Source organism: Manacus vitellinus, unplaced genomic scaffold (assembly GCF_001715985.3).
Source record: "Manacus vitellinus isolate BGI_N305 unplaced genomic scaffold, ASM171598v3 scaffold_3_pilon, whole genome shotgun sequence".
NCBI classification, from domain to species: domain Eukaryota; kingdom Metazoa; phylum Chordata; class Aves; order Passeriformes; family Pipridae; genus Manacus; species Manacus vitellinus.
The window spans coordinates 6,982,647-7,005,684 of NW_021940535.1; the positions used below are offsets into that span (position 1 = coordinate 6,982,647).

Sequence of the window (23,038 nt, forward strand, 5' to 3'; positions counted from 1 at the left end):
TGGTAGGAGAATCCAGAAATGTTAGCAACTGAGAACAATGGCACTTAGACTTGGGGTGTGAACACTCGATTTTAGGATGGCAGGTCCCCAAAAGCTGTGCAGCAAGCCTCATTTTGGCCACCTGCTCAACAAAGCCATATGCAGTATCTAACTGGAAATCCTCAAGTGCCCAGTCTCGCAGGGTGCTTCGTTCAGGAGTGACAGCTATCATTTTTGTGCTTCATTTGTTTAAGTGAACATTTATTATTCTCAGATGACAGTTACTTAATGGCAGTTTTTAACAGCTCAACTTATATAATCCTCCTGGTTTTCTTTCTGCTCAGCAAAACAGAATTCTTCCATTTAGAGATGACAGACGAAGTAAATCAATTGAAGAGAGAGAAGAGGAGTATCAGAGAGTGAGGGAGAGAATATTTGCACAAGATGTGAGTAGTTGTTTTAATTGCCTCTTTAGTGCCATACCTTCGCCCGGTAGTCAGACAGTCTTGCCCCCCTCCTACAACAACACTGCAGTTGGGCTTGCCTTGTGGAGCTGAAGGTGACAGGGAAAGCAGATTAGTGCAGAGGGCCCAAGAGGAATTTAAAAGGTGTGGAGATTGGCTTCTGGAGAATGAGGTGATGAGAGTTGCAGGGAGAAGGGTAGAGGAGGTATCAGGCCCAGCATGTTGTCTGGGGAGTACTTATCCTGTTTCTTTGAATGTTCATTTTGTCTAGGTTTACTTCTTGTTTCCTTCTCTTTTGCTAACCAAAGAGCAGTGATTTAAATGGGCACTCCCAATAATTTCAAATAGCTGTGTTATTTTATATTTCATTTGAAATAAAGTGTCCTTTCACAAAGCCTCCTTATGGTTTTTGTTTCTTCAGACCAGTGCTGTAGGCCAAGACACTGAGAACAAAGAAAAGGCAGAGTTTAAGCATGAAGTTGCACTGTTTTTTTTAAATGACTGATTAAAGAACTGTTTTCTGCCATCAGAAAATTGGACATGCTGTTGATGATTATATTCTGAAAGGAATAAAATGAAACAGACGTCTTAATTCTTGCCCTTACAAAAAAATCAGAACTTGCAAAGCTAGGTAGTTTTCTAGAGGAAAACATTTAAATGTGAAACATCTGTGAGCAATACCTGATGTTCCTGAAAAAAAGAAGAAAATCATAATTTGCTATAATACTGTAATTTTTTTATCTCACATCTTAGTGGCAGTTCTGCCACTTAGAAATATGGGAATAAACCCAATTAAAACTGTTTTTGAAAATCATATTTGGCAGTGTCCTTTTAAATTAAAACTGTTCATATGTTGCAGGGCTAATAGTATTTATTATTTGGATTTGGAATTGCACACATCCATGTTATTTTTCTTTAACAGAATACACTGTATATTTTTAAGGTGTGTGTTGTGTCACTTGTGTTAAGTAATTTTGCTTTTTAGTAAATAGCTAGCTACATCTGTTTTTAGCTTCACTTCTTATTTCTTGACCGAGACAATTCCAGTGAAAGCAGAGGCCCATCAGTTTATGTTTTGCTTTCAGCATGTGGATCTGTCAAAGTCTATACACGATATAGACTTACCAAGTTATTAAAAAGCTGCAAAAGCTTCTTTGCAACCTGTTTCTTATATGAAATTTTGGGAGTTTGACATATTAAAAAGGAGCTTGTGCAAAACCAAAAAATCTTTGTGTTTTGAAGCAGGATTCAGATGAAACAAAATGTTAAAAAAATATGGACAGACATTGCCAAAATAGTGCTGTTTCTATCACAAGCAGCATCTAGAAATGCCAGGCCGAGAAACAGAGGTGTCTGGAAAAGTGTTGTGAAACGGCTCCACAATATATCGCTGCTGTTGTCTTTAGATATTTGAGTTTTAAAAACAGGCAAGCAGTGAGCATTTTAATTGCCCACAGCAGTAGATTGTTGTGGTCCACTGGGTTAGCGTCTTCGAGTGGCAGGACCTAAGTAACGGTGTGGTTTGTGGCAGGCATTTTAAATGGATTGGGAGTGAGCATTTTTAAAGATGAGCAATGTTAGATATCTCTCCCTCTCTCTCTCATATCCACTCATTCGCTCTCTCTCTCTGCAATTGCAGGTGTTAGTGAGCATCATAGTGCAGTTAATTTCAGCAAGCTGTACAATTAATATTATCAGGAATATATTTCTTAGCTAAGCTTTTTTGAGTGGTGCACTCCTTACAGACACAAGGTGTTTTTAGGATGATGTCAGTGGTTGTGGTGGTGGACAATGTTTTTTTCCCCAATTTTAGTAAAGAGAGAAATGGCTTCCTATTATAGATAGTCATTTACTGCACGTATGACTTTGAAGTTTTAATGCCCTCTGCAATCATTAATTAATCCAGTTCTCCCCAGGTTTTTGTGAGGTAGATAGCTAAGCCTTGTCACCCTGTAAATTACAGACATAGAAAGAGAGTCAGGAAAGGATTAATCAAGTGGTATTTTTGTTGCCTCTATACTGTTTTCACTGCTGTAGTCAAGCCTTTATCAGTGCCTTGCTTATGAACCTTAGCAAATGGATTATAGATACTTCACTTTTAATTGGAGTATGCACGAAGAGAGCTTGCATGAAGTCTCCAAAGAGCAGCCATGAAGGTCTAGATTACTGCCATAACTTGTTGCATCGCACACCCCCTCTCTAAACATGTTTGAGGTACCCAAAACTCTTTAGATAACATATCAGCCCAAGAGTCAGAACTTTGAACAAAATTTAGGAGGAAAAGGCAGTCTGGTTACAGGGGCAAAAAATTCTATGCATGTTTCAGTTGCTGTGAAAAATGTCTTAACCTGGACCCCACATACCAACAAAGCTGACTTGTCCTTCCTTTGATCTTGCAGAACTCTCATGCACCAGCTCTCTTCATTTCCAAGTGGGAAGGTTTTAGTAAAATAAATATGTTCATGAGTAATGCCATCATTGTGATAGTCCTTATGATGATTAGTCTGATATTAGTCAGTTTAAATTATACTTTCTGGCAAGTTTTCCATCTGCCCTGTTGGCTATCATAAATTTTGACAAGGAGAGCTGGAGGTTTTAATGAATCCTGTCATAGCAAGGAGTCATAGCAAGTGGCAGGGATTGAGAAGCATGTTAATGTGATACCTTAATAAAAGGATAGGTGAAGAAATAAATAGTTAATAAATCGTTCCAACTCACTGAAATAAGAAATATAAAGTACACCTCAAATTTTTCAGGCTGCTAAGAGTAAGACAGAGCTGCCTGAACTCTGTTATGCTCAAAGCTATTTTCAAGGTTACTTTTTAACTGTAAAGCCTACAACTTTTCTTTTTAAAACATGTTTTTATTGGAAACTTAGTTTTACAACAATTTATGAACTTTACAGCTAAGTGCACTGGAGCAGAGGACCTGGAGTATCTGGGTCTTGCAGAGAGATTTCTTGTCTGAACTGCTTTAGTTACCTTTAGGAAGTTGTAAAGTAATTGTCCAAGAAAGACAAAGAACAACTTAAAGGAGTAAAAAAATTATGTCATGGTATTTCCATGTGTGTAGATTTAACAGAGAATCTCAAATGAGGGCATGAATGATACATGATGTTTGGCTTTTAAGCCTGCAGAAAATTGATTTTAAAGACTAGCAATCAAATTACATGGGGGAAATTTCATTCTTCAAGGTTAAGGCAGTGTATAACCTCATGAGCCAGAATCATGCTAGGAACACTCAGTGTTCATAAATGTATTCTCTGGGAATCATTGTGTAGTCACTGAAAAATGTAGATGTTTTCTTACTTACACAAATGGTAGAATTGCCCATGGTACACATGGAATTTATTAAAGGAAATACACCATGCTTTTTATTTTTTGTTGTTAATTGTAATGGCTATTTTTGACTAAGGAGTGTATTCTAAAGAACCAGATCCTTTAGGTAAAGTAAGTCATGATTCCTCTACTTAAGAAAACAGTGAGAATCTTTATCACAGAAAAAAAAACAAAAAGAAATACTTGAAGAGGTGGCTTCAGCCTGCCCTATCCTTGTAGTGTGAAAAGATTAGGATGAAGAAGGCATAAAATTAATAAAAACAAATCAAAGGCACAGCTGGTTTTGGCTACCATAAACCTGTAGGTACTAAAACTCCTGTACTGCTGTACAGAGCCTTTGTTTATGGCTGCAGATCAAGTAATATTTATTAGTTGGAAGCCTGAGATTTATCACATCTTGTTAACTGACAAGAAAATTATTACCTGATGGTATCCACTGCAGGATATTGCTGCATGTTAATAGTTATCTATGTTGGCTAATGTAATTAAAAACATGAGCAGCAACACCCTGTATACCTAATGCACTGGCAGAACTGATGCACATTTTTCAGTTGAGACTTTAAAGGGTTCTTGGAAATTGGAAAAGTGAAATACTTACTTCATAAATGACAATTAGTCATACAGAGCAACCTAATGGAAATCTTGCATGCAGAGGTCTCCAAGGAGGCTAATTTGTTGGTAATCTTACATAACTTTTTTCTTTTGTAGGTTTGTTGTCAGTGTGTTTGATGGGTATACAAAAGCCAAGTGTTTTAAGGATTTTTTTTTTTTACAACAGCTATGCTGTGTATTTCAGCTTTCCTGGTGCTTTAAATTGAGCATTATTGATACTATAGATCTGGAAAGTGAGTCCTGACCTTGTAGTAACTCAATTGCTATCCAGATCTGCTTAGCCATCTGATTTTTAGCAGTAAGAATAACGTAATAAAAAGGTGCCTGTCTTTTCTGCTTCTCAGCCTCACACCTGTATACTGAAAAATAGTTTCCAGGGACTGTGTAGCCCTTTGCCAGCATCGTCAGCCAGGAAGACAAATGGAGTTATTATGGACTCTGGCTTTAAGTCTACAATGCAGTTGATAGCAGTTCCCATCAAGACACAGAAAAGGAAGCAGACCTTTCCATTTGCTTGATAAAATATAAATCCCAAATATTTATTCTGATTTACACTGCAGTCTCTTTAAAAACTTCAAAAAAATTAAATTAATCTAGACAGGCACATGCCCCTTTGCTTTTGTAACTTTGTGAGTACACAGACCAGTACTCTGAGCAAAGGTTTTTCTGTGAGAGTAGTTGTAATGCTGCTTTGGAATCTGTCTGCAGTGAAGTCAGTGCACGGATGCCCATCATGGCACCTCAAGATGAAGACATGCCCCCGCAGTTGGTGTTGTACAAGCCCATGGGTGATTTCACTATGCTTTTGTGGGTAGTTAGACTGTGCTGAAATCTGCACAACCACATTCGTTAATGAAACCTGTTGAGTAAGGTACATGAAACAAGAGAAGATGCAATGTCGTAGTTGTACGAAGGATCCCAGTGATTTTAGATGAAACAGTTTTTGTCTTCTCTCAGCCTGGGGTGAAACTTTAGGTCTACTGTAGCTGGTGGATTTTGGTCCCTGGCGATGGAGAACTTGCTCCTGGTGCCCTGAGGCTTTGTGCTAAGGAGAGATGCACTTGCCACTGATGCAGCCGAGAGCCTTGCAAGTTTAGCAGGAGTGCAGGGTGGAAGCTTGCCTGGGAAGCCCACGGAGCTGTCAGATGTTCTCTAATGTGGATTCTGGGTGGGTGAATTACAGCTTTAATGAGAAATTGCATTGCCGTCTCAGGGATGAATTCCTTGCTTTTGTAAATTGGCTGTGGTGCCAATGGAAAACTTTGTCCAGGCATCTGCTGGAGCACTAAGAATGAGCAGGGTGTTGCTTCTAGTGTTGGCCAGCACTCTTTTGAGTAGGTCATTTAACTCACCCTTGTCAAAACAAACATCCAAAATCTGTGCATATCCCATACCATTAAAATTTGACACAGCTAATGATGGCATTTCATTATTCTTTGAGCTGAATCCCATTGTTACAGAAGTAATGGGCATGATCTCTGATGCCCTCCTCCCTTTGACTGCCTTTTGTTTAAATTCAGTGCAAGCACTGACTATTCTTTCTTCTGTACCTCATCGAGATATAATCCAGTGACAGCTATGAGGCATTTTGTGTAGTGAACATGAAATAGGAGGGAAATGAAAAAATCAAAGAGGGAGAATTATTCATGGAAAATTGAGTACAGCTTCATTTCTCTGCATAAAAATTAAGTAATGCTAAAAGAATTATACACTTGCCCATAGGATTTACTTATTCTGAGCCCTTCACCTTTTTTGGAATCTAAGTCTTCCAGCAGGGAACCTTTTTGTGATAGACTGTGATTTGTGTTAATATTATTATTAAGAAGGTTATTATCATTTTATATCTCAGTGTTCCCTCTCCAACTGTAAAATGTGAAATCACACACTATTTCTAAGAACTGCAGTAGCTTCTCTCCCTTTGAGGAACTTTGTCAATCCTGCATGTTTTCCTTCTATTTGTCCTTTCTATCTGCAGCTCCGTGCTATTCTGCAGTCTTACTTTGACGTGGTAGGGCAGACCAGTGGAACCTTATATTATGCAGGAAAAATGAGTTTTCCTTTCAACTTGCCAGTATTTTGCACATACTACCTTCTTCAAATCCCACAACTGAGAAGTTTCAGTTTGTTTCCAAACTGAGACCCCTCTTTGGCAATGTGTTGTAATGCATGGAATTTATTTTACTGGCCTGACCTTATTCTTGACCTTTTCTCCCCTCCTGTCTTCTGCAAATGCAAATGATGCATGAATTGAAATCCCCTTAAGCCTGAGCAGAGGAGGTAATTCTAAAATCAAGAAGAAATTGGAACAGCAGAGCATATCTAGAACGTCTGATACAATGCCTTTTTTATTTTTCAGTCAGTTTGCTCCCAGGAAAACCTTTTTGTGGAAAACAGGTAAAAAATAGCTTGTGTGTGTGTGTGTGTGTTAAATTTAGCTGTTTCTCATTTTATCTATCTATAGTTCTATAGTAATTTATCCTAATGTGAAGAATGTTGAGCAAATTTTTAATCCATATTATCTGAAGTGGTTTTATGCTTTAAGAGGGAGTAAAAGAGATTGCCTTGCAATATGATATCTGAGCAGATAAGGTGTTACTATTGCTGCTTTCCTGAGGCTTTGCATTTCAGTTTAAAAAGCAGATTGTGGGAAAGAAGGGGAGCCCACCTAAGCTTTCATTTCAAATGACTATTCTGTCTCTGGGGTGCCTTTAGAATTTAACTTATTGATCTTTAAAAAGCACTCTAGCAGTGACTGGATGATGGTATTTATGAAACATCGGACTTGTGTTTCTGTTGTTTAACCTGCTCTCCTGTGGGGCTGAGCAGCAATGCTGACATTACTTGTTGCTTTTGAAGGCTCTCAAGTTCCCCAAGCTGAATCTGCTTTACTGCTGCAGTGTGGTAATGAGACGGTGATATCTGAGCCCACTGTTACTTAGCATTACTGTGTGATAGTTCTTGTGAATGTTATTTTTATTATGTTAAATCCACTTAAAGGGAAGAATAAACTGTTTTTAAGAATCTATGAAGTATGAAGTGTTGACTCCATAACAGCCATAAGTTGCTTAACTGTGTTAAAAATCTTAAAAACTGTGCTACCATAAGGATTTTAACCAAAACTGGGAATTTCACTGGTGAGTGTTTGGGCAGTGCTGGCCTGAGTCTGTCCTGTGAAGGTTTTAGAACTCTTTACCACTCCCTTGAAGAAGGGGAAGCTATCTGTCATAGTATTTTGTTCTCTGTCCATCCTTACACCTGTCAGATGTTCCCATAAAAATTGACTTCACAGTAATGGTACAAACCAGCTTTTCTGATGGACAGTTCTGTAAGTGGAATGAGGGAGGGCTCTCAGGAGATCATAGGCACTGTTATCTAACCACCTTATATTCTGAGAGCCAAGGATATTTTCTCAGCTGATTCTTCTGTGTTGTGACTATGGAGATATGTTTTATGAAAAAAAATAAAAATTACAACAGAGGAACCCAAAAAGCAAAAAAACAGATGCTACCATAAACCTATTTTTCCCCTCTCAGGAAAGATTTGGACAACAAACATGACACAGTTGTTCACATTTCAGGTCAGCATGAAAAGCCCTCAGAGGCTGTGCTGCTGAGGGTAGGGTGGGTACCTATATGGGATAAACCATGAACTCCATAGCCAGGCCTCCCCTGTGTAGGAGAATGTGGCCAGTTTTGGTATTTACACGTGGTTTGCTGTGCTCAAACCCATGAGCTGACTGACCTGCTTTCTTGGTGTGAGAATGCATACCCAAGTGGAGACCAGTAAAAGGCCAGGTTGCAAACTGTACTGCCTGAACTGTTGCTGTCCTGATGGAGGCTTCAGCTGTGTTCCTAAGAACACTGCTTTTTCTTGCTTCATGCCCTACAGCCTTTGATCAGGTGAAGCACTTGAACCTGTACTGGGCTCCGCACACATGAGCAATCCTGTTGATTTGCTGTGTTGAAAGTTAGGTATGGGTTTAAGTGCTTTGCCTTTCTTTTTTGTCAGAGAACCTGAGCATTTCTCTGAGCTGCAGAGACTTCCAAGCGACTTAGCAAGTACTTAAAATCACATATGCAGTATTTTGCTGGCTTGCATTTTTATGTTCTTATTAAGTGATATTTTTTATGAATTTTCCTTTGGATGTGGATATATGGTTCCTTGGCTTCTGAGAATTACCTTGCTTGCTAACAGGAAATGCTAAATGGCCTTCAGCCTCCCTAGCTGATGTTTCTTACGTTCAGTTGACTGTGCTCAGTTATGGGCGAGGGAGGAGGGGGGAATTTTAGCCTTGTTTTTTTAAACTGAATCTAACACAAGTTGGAAGATGTTTCTAGAAATCTAATCTATGTTTTTCAGATCAGATAAATTTGAATTACCATGTTTGTTAGCATAATCTTTTTTTTCATTTTTCAGTAGGCTGTTGGAAGACAGTAGCATATGCAATGATACCCATAAGAAAAGACAGCTGTTTAGGTTTGTATGAATTTATTTAATATTCATTTCCCAGTAACTTTTACTTGTGATTCTATCTGTGTCCTTGCCAAGGGAAACCTTGACAGGTCTGGATATGTCATTTTTCTGGTTGGAAAGGAACATGGAGAATGCGTTCTATCTCACTCATCCCAGGCTCTCTGAATACAAAGGTAACAAGAGGTCCCTTTCCTTTGGTTTTATGGATCACTGTCTCAGGAACCATAGGAGATTTCCAGGTGCCCAGCTGCTCAGACTGCCGCAATTTGGAAGTGACTGTAACTGGTGGAATCTCATTTTTGCTGGAGTGTATACAACAGGCTCATTTCATAGACTAGTGCCCAGACTGACCTTTTTTCCTTTTATTGGTTTATTAAAAGCTGAAATAATAGTCCATTGAGGTGAAACTGATTGAAGTTCCATTAGCCAAAGCAGCTATATTTTGAAACTTTTTCTCTGTGAACTTTGTCTTCCCAGCTCCAATTCCTTCTGCCCAGAGAACATTCAGATGTATCCTATATCCCAAATAGCATCCCAAGGATATCAGTAAGAGTCAGTCCCTATTTTCATGGAGGACATTTTTACCACTTGACACACTGGATCAGTAGAAGACCCAGTCTGGTTGTGGTAGTGTTCTTCTGTGGATCTTAGGAAGATTGTCTTCCCCCATCATGAGCTCTCACAGATTCAGTTCAGATCAACCAGAGTTGAGCATGCCAAGTTGCTTTAGATGTCAGTCAGCTGCCACAAGTCTTAAGCAGAGCAGGCAGAGGGAATATGTGCTTTCAGAAGCATGTCCTTCATCCACTAAGGGACAGGGAGAGCTCTACAGAAATAGGGTGATCACTAGATGTCTTTATGCATTGGGGTTTTCATATGTAGGAGTGACAGCTTGTGTCACTTCAAACCTATATTTATATTTATTTATAATACATAAATTTTCACTATGAGAAGAAAAGGAATATTTGATGTACAGTTGCTAACCCTGCATGTTATCACAGCAGCCACAGAGGAGATGGAGAGATTGGACCAAATAAGGAACAGTGCTGGAGCATCTGCTTCTGCATCCCATGACCACAGGCAGCAGGCAAAAAAACATTTCTTCTTTCTTTGGGTTAGGCTTAATGATCTGAGAGTCAGGGAGCAGGCATGCAGGAGTAAGGAGGCATCTACACAGAGACACTCTTAATGAGTAATATCTGTTTGGGTTTGGGAAACTAAAAGAAATTTTGTGTAACCAAAAACCACAGAATACAAAAGCATTCCTTTTCCTCTTTTCCACTAGAATATAAATATAAGAGACTTGTTAATTTCTGAGCACAAGAGTACAAAAGAGTCTTTAAATAATATACTTTGGTATCTTTCTTTCCAATTAAATCTTAGGATGATTTATTTTCAAAATATTTTTTGGTTTTTTTGTGTTGTTGCTTCTGTGCTGTTTCTCTTCATGACTTCCCACAGTCTGGATCTAGCAAAGGTCAACACATTTATACTGCTGATCACATCTGTGAGAGGTTTGGTTCACAGGCAAGGAGTGCAACAGCCTGATCCTACCTTTGACACGCTGCTCCTTCATGTCCCAAGTGACACAGCCCAGCAGGTTCTCCAAATAAAAACCAGGAGCTATGTTCACAGGGACAAAGGGGGCAAAAAAAAAATAGATACCGTCCCATCATTTTTGATTTGTAGAAAGAGCTTTGAACCTGTAAGTTATCATACTGTAAAATAAGACAGAGGGGTGGAAAATGTCTTCTAAAAGACTTCCAAAGACAGTGTTACGAGCATCACTTGGGATAACAGTCATGGTGCACTAAGCTGTTATAGCATTCTGGTTTTGTCATTTTAGCAGTACAGTGTAAAAGCTCACCATAAATAAGCCAAATTCTCCTCCAAATTCTGGTCACAGTTTAGTGTGTTGTTACACTGGGTGCTCTGCAACTGTTCGAGGACAGACAACCTCTGCCCAGAGATTCTCACAACTGTATACAGAGGGGAAATAAACCAACTCATGCATCTCTAGGTGGAGCGTTAGCAGTGAAGAGTTCGGGGTCACATTGAGAGGACACATGTTTAGGGAAGCATTGGATGACTTCACAAAACTGATGACTGGAAGCAAGGTGCAATAAAAATAAGGAGGATGGGTATGAAGACAAAGGTAGAGGGCAGGTGAAGTTGGTGAGAAAAACATCACAGGAGATGCACAGAAAAGTGAGAAGTAGTGAGGGCTTTGCTGAGGGAAGACAACAGAAATGCTACATCAGTGCTGCCTGATAGTACTATGTCAGCCACATCTGGTGAAGTGCTCTCAGGGAATGTGCAGAAGGGGAACGGTGGTAAGTACTGTGCATATAAAAAAGGTATAGCGGTGTTTACATGCTGAAGACAGATGAGTATGGGGGTCAAATCCCCTGTTTCAAACATGATTTCATAAATGCAGAGTAGTATTTCCTTTTTCTTTATTTAGGTCGCTGCAGGGTACCCAGCGATAAACTCTGCTGTGACATGGTTTTATTTGTGTGTAAGTCTTTGTTTCCTGATGTCTGTAGGGGTAATAGAGACAGCATCGGGAAGACATCTGGCAGTCGACAGAGCAGTACAGAGAATGAATTAAAGTGGACAGACCACCAGAGGCCATGGAGCAGCACAGACTCGGACAGCTCAAATCGAAATTTGAAGCCAGCCATAACAAAGACAGCCAGCTTTGGTGGGATAACCGTCCTGACAAGAGGAGATAGCTCATCAAGTAACAGAAGTACCGGCAAACTGTCTAAAACAGGTAGCTAGTACTGTATTGGGTTCACAGTGCTTCCTGTTATGTGATAATAAATGGCTGTACTGGTACTTGTCTGAGTACAGTATATCACAGAATGGTTTGGGTTGGAAGGGACCTTCAGAGAGCATGTAGTCTCACCCCTATGGTTGAAGTAGGTGGTGAAATACATAAACAGCTGTATTTCCTGTACATGGGAGATGTGTATGTCCATCTATAGATGCTAGTATCTGGGTACCTGGTATTGACTTTTTAGGAATCAAGAAAAAAGCATGGTGCCCGAGGTTTGCAAATCATAGGAGAGGTAGGCTTTTCTTGGAGTACAGTATGTGCACACCCTGTTGGAACACCATCTGCACTTGTAGCAAGAAAAGGTGGCAATCCTTTCAGAGAAAACACAGATTTTAACTTTTTATTAATCTTAATATTTTTAAGTTTTGAATAGTTAAATGTCATATATTTGATGAGAAATCCAAGAATATTTTGTTGTCCTTGCTAAAATGCAGACCATGTGTATCTTGGAGAACAACCTTGCCTTGCTGCTGGCAGATGGGGCTATGGTGGAAGCAGGCAGAAGTGGCGGATTCACAGAGGTCCCACAATCTCTCCATTTCTTTGTTTAGTTCCCATTAAATGAAAGCACCATTTAAGCAGACTATGAACCGGTGGGAATTCTGCATTTATTTGCATTAACTTTACGAGTACATTAACATATGAGTGAGTCACAGGGTCTGGATCTAAGTAATTTCAAGCTATGCCATTAAGCTACTCATTATACTTTAGTGTAAAAGTGCATAATAAATAATGAACCTATCAGATGATTCCATCAGATTGGTTCATTTGATACATATAGTACAGGACAAGTGGTAATCAATACTTAGCACTTAGTGCTCTTTCAGCTTGAGAGTGTTTTATGGACAGTACTTAATTTACACCCAGTTTATCAAACCTGAGTTGGTCAGATTTCACTCTGTGGTCCTACTGGCCACACTATTTCTGATACAAACCAGGATGCCATTGGCCTTCTTAGCCACCTGGACACACTGCTGGCTCATATCCAGCCAACTGTTGACCAACACCCTCAGGTCCTTTTCCACCAGGCAGCTTTCTGACCACTCTTTCCCAAGCCTGTAGTACTGCCTGGGATTGTTGTGACACAAGTGCAGGACATGGCTCTTGGTCTCATTCAACCTCATAAAATTAACCTCGGCCCATTGATCCAACCTGTCCAGGTTCCTCTGCAGAACCTTTCTACCCTCTAGCACTTCAACACTCTCTCCCATCTTGGTGTCATCTGCAAGCTTCTTGAGAGTGCACTTGATCCCCTTGTCCAGATCATGGATAAAGATATTAAAAGGACTGGCTGCAATACTGAACCCTGGGGAACAGCACTTGTGACCAGCTGCCAACTGGATGCAACTCCATTCTCCCCTACTCTGGACCTGGCCATCAACCAGGGTGAAAAGTGCAACCATCCAGGCCATGAGCAGCCAGTTTTTTCCCGGAGGGTGCTATGACATTAAAGGCTTTAGTAAAGTCCAGGTGTACAACACCCATAGCCTTTCCCTCATCCACTAAGTGGGTCACCTTGTCATTGAAGGAGAATAAGTTGGTCAAGAAGGACTTGCCTTTCATAGACCCATATTGGTTTGGCCTGATCCCCTGGTTGTCCTGTACATGCCGTATAATGGCATCGAAGATGATCTGCTCCGTAGGTTTTCTCACACCAAGGTCAGACTGACAGGCCTTTAGTTCCCCAGATCCTCCTTCAGGCCTTTCTTGTAGATGGGCATCACATTTGCTAACTTCCACTCAACTGAGATGTCTCCAGTGAGTCAGGACTGCTGATAAATCATGAAAAGTGGCTCAGTGAGCACTTCCACTCGCTCCCTCAGAACCTTTGGATGGATCTCATCTGACCTCATAGACTTGTGCGTGTCTGAGTGGTGTAGCAGATCACTTACTATTTCCCCTTGGATTATGGGGGCTTCGTTCTGCTCCCTGTCCCTGTCCTGCAGCTCTGGGGACCAGATACCCAGAAAACAGCTGCTCTGGATATTGAAGGCTGAGGCAAAGAAGGCATTAAGTACCTCAACCTTTTCCTCAGCCTTTGTCACTTTGTTTCTCCCCAAATCCCATAAACGATGGAGATTATCTTTAGCCTTCCTTTTTTTGCTAATGTGTTTTCAAAAACATTCTTTGTTGTCTTTTACAGTAGTACCCAGATTAAATTCTAGTTGAGCTTTCGCCCTTCTGATTTTCTGCCTTCATAATCTCACATTAGCCTTGTAGCCCTCCTGATTAGACTTCCCCTTGTTCAAAGGTCATAACTCTTTTTTTCCTGAGTTCCAGCCAAAGCTCTCCGTTGAGCCAAGCTGGCTGTCTTCCATGCCAGCTTGTTGTTTGGCACATGGTTACAACCTGCTCCTGTGCCTTTAAAATTTTCTTCTTGCAGAATGTCCAGCCCTCCTGGACCCCTTTGCCCCTCAGGACTGCCTTCCAGGGGACTCTGTCAATCAGTTTCATAAACAGGCCGAAATGTCCCTCTGTAAGTCCAAGATAGTTGTTTTCTCCCCCCACCACTACCCCGTTACTTCTCTGAGAGTTGAAAACTGTCTTTTTTTAGTCACTGTGCCCAAGATGGGCCCCAACAAGGCAGCAGATGACCCCAAGAAGTGAGTCTGATCAGCATATTGGGCCTTCTGTTCCCTTCAGAAGGGAGTCTAGTATGACCATGACCCATCCTTTTTAATTTATGGAAGCGTATTGGATGCAGAGCATAGTCTGAATTAACCTCCATCCAGAGGAACTGCCATCCTTGCTATTGTTTGATTCTACTTGCAGAGCCTCACATCTGTTATCCCAGGGCACCTGGGACAGGGGGGTAATGACAGAGGAGACCTACCTGCAGTGCTGGGCAGGAACTTGTCACCATTGCCCCCTGTCCCTTCAGTCAGTGTGTTCAGCCGAGCAGATGGAGGACAGAATCCTTCATATCATGCATTCTGTCTCCTTATGGGAACTACCCCAGGGAAGACAGTGTGCAATTCCAGTGTGTATGTAGTTGTGAAACTACGTTCTTGTGTATTTTTTGTTTGAATGTAGACTGAATAGACTATACAGTGGGGCTTGAAGTATGCAGCAGACCATGGTTTTACCTCCACGTTTCTTTGACACCTGTGAATCTTTCCATTGCACTAGAATTGAATTTAATGTGCGTTGAATTAGGGAGGAGGCAGAGGTCCCTGCTATACTTTTTTTGTATCATTCACCTTCAGTAGAGTGCAGGTAAATGTATTTCTCTGCGGCATTGTGTTGCAGAGGTGAAGAGCATTTAAAATGATGTCAGGGAAATCCAGTTTGAAGGAGACCTCTAATTACAAGAATAATATTTTTAAGTAGCCATTTTAATGTTAAGCATAATAAAGGATGCACTTAGGAAATGTATTAGAGGAGAGACTTCTGAAGCATGCCAATACTTGTAAAAGCATCTGCACTCTGTATGCACCAAACCCCAAATTGCTTTCAAATGAAAGCTCTTATAATACATTTTTAAAACATCAGTGATATTAAAATTTCATGTTCTCTTGTAAGTGCTTTGACTTTTTGTAAGGAAGGTGTTTAAATTGGAAAGCTAGTTCAGGCACAGGAAGAGTAAAAAAGAAACAAAATAAAAAGAGGCGGGGAAGAAGAGGAAGACTGGATGTCAAAACAGATGTGTATCTTCAAAGCCAGGACACAAACAGTCAATCAGCCTGAGAAAAGTCATAGGAAATAATATCCAAATCACTATTTCTGTCCTTCTTTCTGATATGCTATTGAATGGCATTAAAGCAGAAAAGAATGACTGTTCCAAAAATAATAGGGAAATGTGTCTTGATACAGTGTTTTCACTTCACCAAAAAAATGCTGAGTGCATTCATACAATAGCTGTCAACGCCTCTATGAGCTATTTGCATTTGTTTTCTAAGGTGCATTAGGTACCAAGTGACACTTCATTGTGCATGTTTTTGCATTATATCTTCTGTGCTCTAACCATAGGTAGCCCTGGTTTTCTGTAGCTCAGTGGACATTTAAATGTTGATCCTGTTTTTATTTTGAGTGATCTTGATTATTTTTTTTTGTTGTCTTTACTACAGTGGTTGAAATGGAATTTCAGAGCTGTTGCTACAAACATTACACACACCGCTCTGGTAGCGCCTGATAGGCACCAATTCTGTCTCAGTTCTCCTCTACAGAAAATACTAGTCTGTTCTCTGAAGGGGTTTATGATTCACAGTAATAAATTTAAAACATTTCTGTCTTGCATATAGTAGATATGAAAGTGGTATGAAGTCATTAGTTGGTCAAAATGTTCTTCATTGTCTAAATTATAGAAATTATTTGTGGCCTCTTTAAATGTGAAAATTATTCTATATATGTGACAGTCTTACAGAAGCATTGTTAAACACTCTTCTTGAGCATAGAGTATTAAAAGTTTCAGAATTTTCAAAGAAGGCTCACAATTGCCTTTGAGAGTGTATACAGTAATGCAATATTAGTATTGAAGTCCTTCTGGATCACTTTTAATATTGTCATCAAAATTAAATGTTCTGCCCTTAACCTTAACTTCTGATAAATCAGTAATTAATAATACATAGTAAGCAAGCAGGAACTGAAGCACAGGAAGATGTTAGCTTCCCCCTAGGCAAGAGATCATAGAACATGCTGTTCTCTGCAGTAGAGTCCAGCAGTGTCAATTAGTCTTAGACTTTAATTGCATTCAGCTGCACAGGAATTAGGGCTTAGTATAGGAATTATGTTACTTCGTTTTTGCAAACTTCACAAAAGGGGCTGTTTGAAACCCATAACATGGTTATCTTAATGCTTCTGATGGTTGTTTTCATGCACCTGTTGATTGTTTAGAGAACCTTGTTCTACTGAAAAGCACAGATTGTATTTTGCAAATAAAATTTTCTTCTCTGTTATTCTGAAGCGTAGTAGATATGCAGAGATGTGTTAAACTATAGTTCAATATTGAGTGGGGAGTTAATAACTTAACAAATTTCAATCAAGTTGTATTCCTACTGCTTAAGACATCATACAAAATGTTGGTTGGTTTAGATTTCCAGGAATATAGTGGACTTTCCAGGGTTGACTAAGCATATAAAGTGGTAAGTGAAATAGTTGTCCATGCAGGGGGACAAAGATGTACCTATTCAGTCTGTAACACCAAAGAAGTGAAAATATAACACATCAACTACCATGTTACTGTCACTGACACATTGCCACAGGTTTTAACATAGATTATTGTGAGGGAAGACAAGATGTGCTTCAAAGAAATGTTCTCTGTGTATCTACATACTTATTTAAATAATTGTTAAATAGGAGATGTAACTGTTGCACCTTTAGCTTCTCTTAATGTGGTTTCCATTCAGTGGAATGCACATCTGTTGGAGTGTATTTTTCCCCCTCATTTACAAAAAGCTGGCTTGGGATATTAGCCGTGTTGATACAGGTCTGTAGGGATCATTAACTTCCTTGGCAGGGCTCCAAGTAATTGGAGACACAGTCTAATCTCTCCTGTTAGGTGTTCGTTGCTACTCCTGTTGGGGAAAGACAATTATATGTAGGCATTTCAATACATTAACCTTCCTGGGTTTGGTTTGTCTGGTTTTTTTTGGTCGTTTGGGGTTTTTGGGGGGGTTTTGTTTGTTTGGGTGGTTGGGTTTTTTTATATAAAGTGTCCTGTGTAATATATTTTTTCCTCTCAGTTTTGGAACTAGATTTCTGCTTTTTTATTATCAGGCACTAGCCTGATGGATCTGGTAAGTCCAACAGAAACTGTCAGAATACTGATGTATGTGTCAGACTTACTGATGATAAGTCACGAGCCAACTGCTTCCAGTCATAATCTTCCCACCAACTGATTGTGCTGAAACATCAGTTTTATTTTTAGAAGTGCAGCTTGCAGAGAAATAATCATGTTCACATGAGCATGTACCATTATCATAAAAAAAACCCCAACAACCAAGTATGTGGGTGTACAGAGAAACACAAGTGAATTACAGAAATAACAAATAAATATTTCTAATCCAAGTAACTATATCCAAGACAAAAATACTTCCAGCACTCTACTGTTCCTGAAAAAAATAACTGTCTGGACTAAGTAGTGGATAGATCTTGAGAGTCTAGTTGATAGGAAAGGAAAAAATTGCCTTGGACTTGGAAGGTGGAATGAGCAGAGATGTTCAAAGTGATCAGATACTGAATGCTGACTGAAATAAAATAGAGCAAGACATGTTGCATCACTCACTAGTGCTTAGAATATTGGTACTGCCATATTGGTACTGCCATGCTCTCTCCCTCTGTAAACCCTCTTTTACAACTCTTTGAACTGCTGTATCTCTCAGAATACTTAAAAAATATATTAATCAAAAGTGATGAGAATGTGAAGGTTATTATTATGTCAACTGTGAAGCAGCAAGAAAATTATAGAATAATCTAGAAGAAGTATGCATCATTACATACTGAAAAAAAAGAGGTTGTATTGTGTAATGGGGACAAAAATCTCATTTAGACCAAGTTCCTTTCAAAAATCTTTAGCAAGACATCTCTTAATGTGAGTCTGAGTAAAGTCAGATAGTTCTATTTTTTTTCCCTTTTCTACAGTACTGAATTCATTATGTGGTGACTTCTTAGTCCAGATTTAGACAGCATGAAAACAGCCAATCAGAGCTACAAAGACAAGATTAAGTGGTGTTAATTTCCAGACATTAGTGTTGGAATTTACATTTACTTGTGTTGATAGATCTAGACTTAAGATGATAGGAAATAAGTTATGGTGATGGAAAAAAATAAAGTAGATCATTCTTGTACAGGATAAATGGGGGCAAAATTGATAAAGCAGTGATTTCTGGGATTTTTTTTTTCCAAACAGTCAGAAAATTCTTGATATGGTTTGTGGCTTATTTGTGTTTTTTCAAAATCACTGAGTTGATCTACTGACATGGGAGAGCAGATCTCAGGTCTTTTATGGCAGACATTTCAAAGCTGTCAGCTTGACCAGTATGAGGTGATAGCTTCAGAGGATTTTCCACTGTTTCTGCGTATCATTTGATAAGTGCATCTGAATTCATTGCAGTCCTCTGGCTTTTATCATTCAGAAGCTGGTATAGATCAGTCCGTGATTCTGGCATATAAATAGCTGAGAGGGGTGGAAAAAATAACAATTGAATATCAGAGCTGCAGTCTTCTTTTATGCTAACAGCCTTTCTTTTGAATAGCACAAAAAGTGGGGAGAGTGAACTCGGGCTTGATTCTACTTACACACTTAGAAATAATGGGAGGTTTATGAAATCTCATCACCACTGCCATCTCCAGGTAGCTTTCTAACCTATTGAATTCAAAAAGTGAAGGAAAAGAGGAGAAAGTAAAGCAAGAACTCAAAGAACCAACATGAAGTGCATGTAGAAAGGCTAGGGAAATACAGGGAAGAACTTGGTAACTTATGTAGGAGGAAAATTAAATTCCAGCCATTGCTTTTACAATTTCAAGGAAGACACCAAATACCCAAATACTACTTGCAGCTTGATGAGGATGGCCTCCAGAAATAACTCTGCAATTTGTAGAAATACTGAAATCTGAAATTACCCAATAAATAAAACTATACCTACAGGAATAACATGTCTAAATTTCCAATCTCAGTCTACGAGGAGGGGAAAAATGTAGCAACTAATACAACTTTGAAGTGTATTTATAGAAATTAAAAATTTCTTCTGAAATCTCTGTAACTTTCTTGGTTATGTACTGGAGAAGCAGATTTAGGGTCCTGCTGATGACAGTACAAGAGTTCACAAAGGGGACTGATTGTATCTGTAGTAGCTTCTGTATGAATACAAAGTTTGAAGAAGATGGATAAAAAATGTGTCTTACACAGCAACCTACAGAAATCTGTGAAAAGACCCTCTGTTAAGTAACAGGATGCTAGTATGATTTCTTCAGGAGAAAACTGCTTTGCTCTAATTTCTATAATATGAGGAAATAAACGAATTTCAATAGGGATTTGACTGAAAATTAATTTGAGGCTCTAAGCAGTCTACTGCAGGGACCACCTACAGTATCCCATATCTGAAAGGATGTAATTTGGGCTTGAAGAAGTTTGCGAAAACTGAAGTCTGAGTTCTGTCTTTGCTTTTAGTATATACCTACAGGTGGGCACTATGAAGGTTAGATGAATAGACAGTGCACAGAAGTAAAATAAAAGAAGTTGCAATTAAAACATACTTTGCATTCATAACATCCTGCTTTCAGGAAGCCAGTCACCTGAGCCCTATGCTCTCAGAGATTCTTGTCTTTTTTATGTGAAGCAAATTGAAATCTAATCAAGTAGTATCTCAGAAGTTTGGAAATTATATTTGGGTTTTAAAATACTATATCTCCATTCTTCCAGGCACAAATGTGGTTTAGCACATTTGATTTTACAGAATCACAGAATATGCCCAGTTGGAAAGGACTCACAAGGATCATCGAGTCCAACTCCTGGCCCTGCACAGGACCATCCCCAGGAGTCACACCAGGTGCCTGAGAGTATCGTGCAAATGCTTCTTGAACTCTCTCGGGTTTGGTGCTGTGACCACTGCCCTGGGCAGCCTCTTCCGGTGCCCAACCACCCTCTGGGTGAAGAACCTTCTTCTAATATCCAACGTAAACCTCCCCTCACACAACTTCAGGCCATTACCTCGGGTCCTGTCCCTGGTCACCACGGAGAAGAGATCAGTGCCTGCCCCTCCTCTTCCCCTCATGAGGAAGTTGTAGACTGCAATGATGTCTCTCCCCTCAGTCTCCTCTTCTCCAGGCTGAACAGACTAAGTGACCTCAGCTGATCGTCATACGGCTTCCCCTCAGGGCCCTTCACCATCTTCGTTGCCCTCCTTTGGATGCTCTCTAATAGTTCAATTTTAATAGGTTAGGTGCTGACAAATCAAAGTGGCAAAAATCTTAGGTGGCATCTTAGGCAGCTTTAAATTAATATGTGTGTTGCCCAGCTACCTTGTTATTTGACTGATAACACAGTTGTTTTTCTTACAGAAAATGTTTAGGGTTTTTTGTGTTATGATTATAGGGTTTTTTTAATTTATTTATGAACTCTATGTTTAGTCTTTACACCTTATGAACTGATACTTTTGCATTATAAATACGTGCTGAGCATTTTGTGTTGTCTTTGGTAAGTCTGTTTACTGTCTGGGAGGAAGCAGGTTTTGTGGGAGGAAAGCGGTTTTTTAAGTTGTAAAAATTACCACTGGATACTGGTCTCAGTAGAGAGTGAAAACCCTGCTCCTAGCAGGGCATGGAGTGATGCATACCTCTGCAGTCTGTGAAGGCTCTCCTCATGTACATACCCTATTTGATGGGGACTGGGGTCCCTTGTAACCCCCTCTCCTGCTGTGATTGTGTCTCCCTGTTAGGCTCAGAGTCTTCCAGCAGTGCTGGCTCCTCAGGATCACTGTCACGAATACATCAGCCTCTCCAAAGTGCATCTCTTGTCCCTGGGGTAACAGTCAGCTCTACAGGCAGTGTGTCCTACCCTGAGAGCGGGATGAGTGGCCAGGTGGCCCCCAGCAACACCAGCTATATCATTCTTCCACTTGAAGCTGCAGGGATACCGCCTGGAAGTATCCTTCTCAACCCACACACAGGTCAGTATGATTCTCTCCTACCTGATACTGCCCATTGGTGCTTCTCATGTCAGCTGGGGAATTACCAAATTTCTTGTTTCTAGACATATTTTCCTGGGGGCATTTTATGAGCAAATATACATACAAATGACCTTTTGCAAGTTGTCTTTTTCAAATCTGCTGGCAAAGTTAGATTGGCTTTCTGAGGCTATTGTGGCATAGCTGGTGGGAAGTGATACAAAACACACTTGCTTCATCCCAGACAGGATATTCATCATTCAGAAGTCCTGGCACTCCTTGGTTGTGAATCTTCTGAGATACCATTAGCATCAATAAAGACAGATGCTTTTCTATATTGAGCATGCTGAGATACAGTGCAGTCGAAATACATCGTCAAATGTCAGCAGAATTTCAAAAGGCTTAAAGACTGCATTTGAATTTGCACTTCAGAATTAATCTTGTTATGTGAGCTGCATGATTAGCAATTGTATTTAAACTGTGAGTTTCGTGATAAGACAAAGCTGTAACTGTTCAATTCCTGGTAGTTAGCAGCACCACAGTGCACAAACAAGGTGCTTGCAGGCACCCAAGTGCTGTGGATGCTTTGGAAACTGCTCAGTTTGAACTTGAGTGTTTGCTGAAAGTTTAAGGCAATTTCTTAACCGCCTTGGTCTAGATGAAGTCCAGGTTATATTACACTATTACTCCCTACAGTATTGTACTGTCAGTATTAAAAAGGTTCTGGGAGTTTGAGACTGTGATGTTTTTTCAGTGATTTGAACCGTTTCAGTGACCATGACTAGCTGTGCTGTCAACCTTAGCTGAGTTATGCTAGGTTTAAAGCAACAAAGCCTATGGTGAAATGTATCTTCCATTATATGAGAACTGAGGATTGAACTCAAAAATATTTTTTCAAAGTCCTTGATAGAGCATCCAGGAGCTTTTTCTTTGGGGATTTTTGTTTATTACTAGTATTTTATGTGTATTACATTTCTGTGTTTCAGTATTTCAGTGCAAATACCTAAAACTTATTTGTGAGTCCACTACTATGAATACTTTGCTTCGGTCATAGTTTGGTCAAGAAAGTTGCAGCATTTAAGAAAAACACAGCCTTGGTAAACTGTTGAGCCAATCTTTCCACAGATACTCAGAGATAGTAGTATCTGGGGCTGATCAATGTATATCAGCATATTTAAAATCAGGGAGCATTTCTTGTTTAGATTGAAATGTGAGAAGTTCTTTCCAGAGAGGTGACTTAGTAACTTACACAGACCTTTCACTTTTCTGAAGCCTTTACTGCTTAAATGTACTTTTTTCCAAGCTATTGCACTATTGACATGAGAGCCTGATACTGTTGGCAAGAAAAAAATCTGTCAATATGTTCATCTGCTCATTTCTGTTGTTCCCATAGTTTTCAGTTCTGTCTGCAACACTGAAATTTCTTGGTCAATACAGAAGACAGCATTTTGTGTGCTGTGGGGTCCACTTCCATGCAAAACTCAGCAGGCCTAGACAGGACTCATCCATAATTCAGGTGACAGGACTGAGAAACAAATGAAAGGAATTGCTGCTGCTTGGAGATTGTGCTTGTTCCTGGCCATGGTAAGGACAGAGACTGGAGGTCACCACACTTGAAAGCCGGAAGAGCAGTTTAAGAGGAACATCTTAAATTGACAAAATTGACATCCTGCGTCTGTTTTGTCAATTTAGCAATTTGCAGCAGCTAGTTCATATTTTTCCCTGGTA

General features: G+C 39.7%; 1 protein-coding gene across 13 annotated transcripts in view; it reads left to right on the forward strand.

Annotated features, from left to right (window-relative positions):
• The window catches only part of ARPP21 (cAMP regulated phosphoprotein 21), a 194,625-nt gene that overhangs the window by 119,816 nt on the left and 51,771 nt on the right, over positions 1–23,038 (forward strand). For 6 of the 13 annotated variants that reach the window (XM_018075337.2, XM_018075342.2, XM_018075338.2 and 3 more), the window contains exons 11-15: positions 324–425; positions 6,750–6,787; positions 8,810–8,869; positions 11,413–11,645; positions 21,083–21,313. In XM_018075337.2, the coding sequence (XP_017930826.1) occupies positions 324–425; positions 6,750–6,787; positions 8,810–8,869; positions 11,413–11,645; positions 21,083–21,313 (664 nt within the window). The remainder of the gene's footprint in view (positions 1–323; positions 426–6,749; positions 6,788–8,809; positions 8,870–11,412; positions 11,646–21,082; positions 21,314–23,038) is intronic. The other 7 variants (XM_018075344.2, XM_018075345.2, XM_018075346.2 and 4 more) reach the window with 7 other exon arrangements.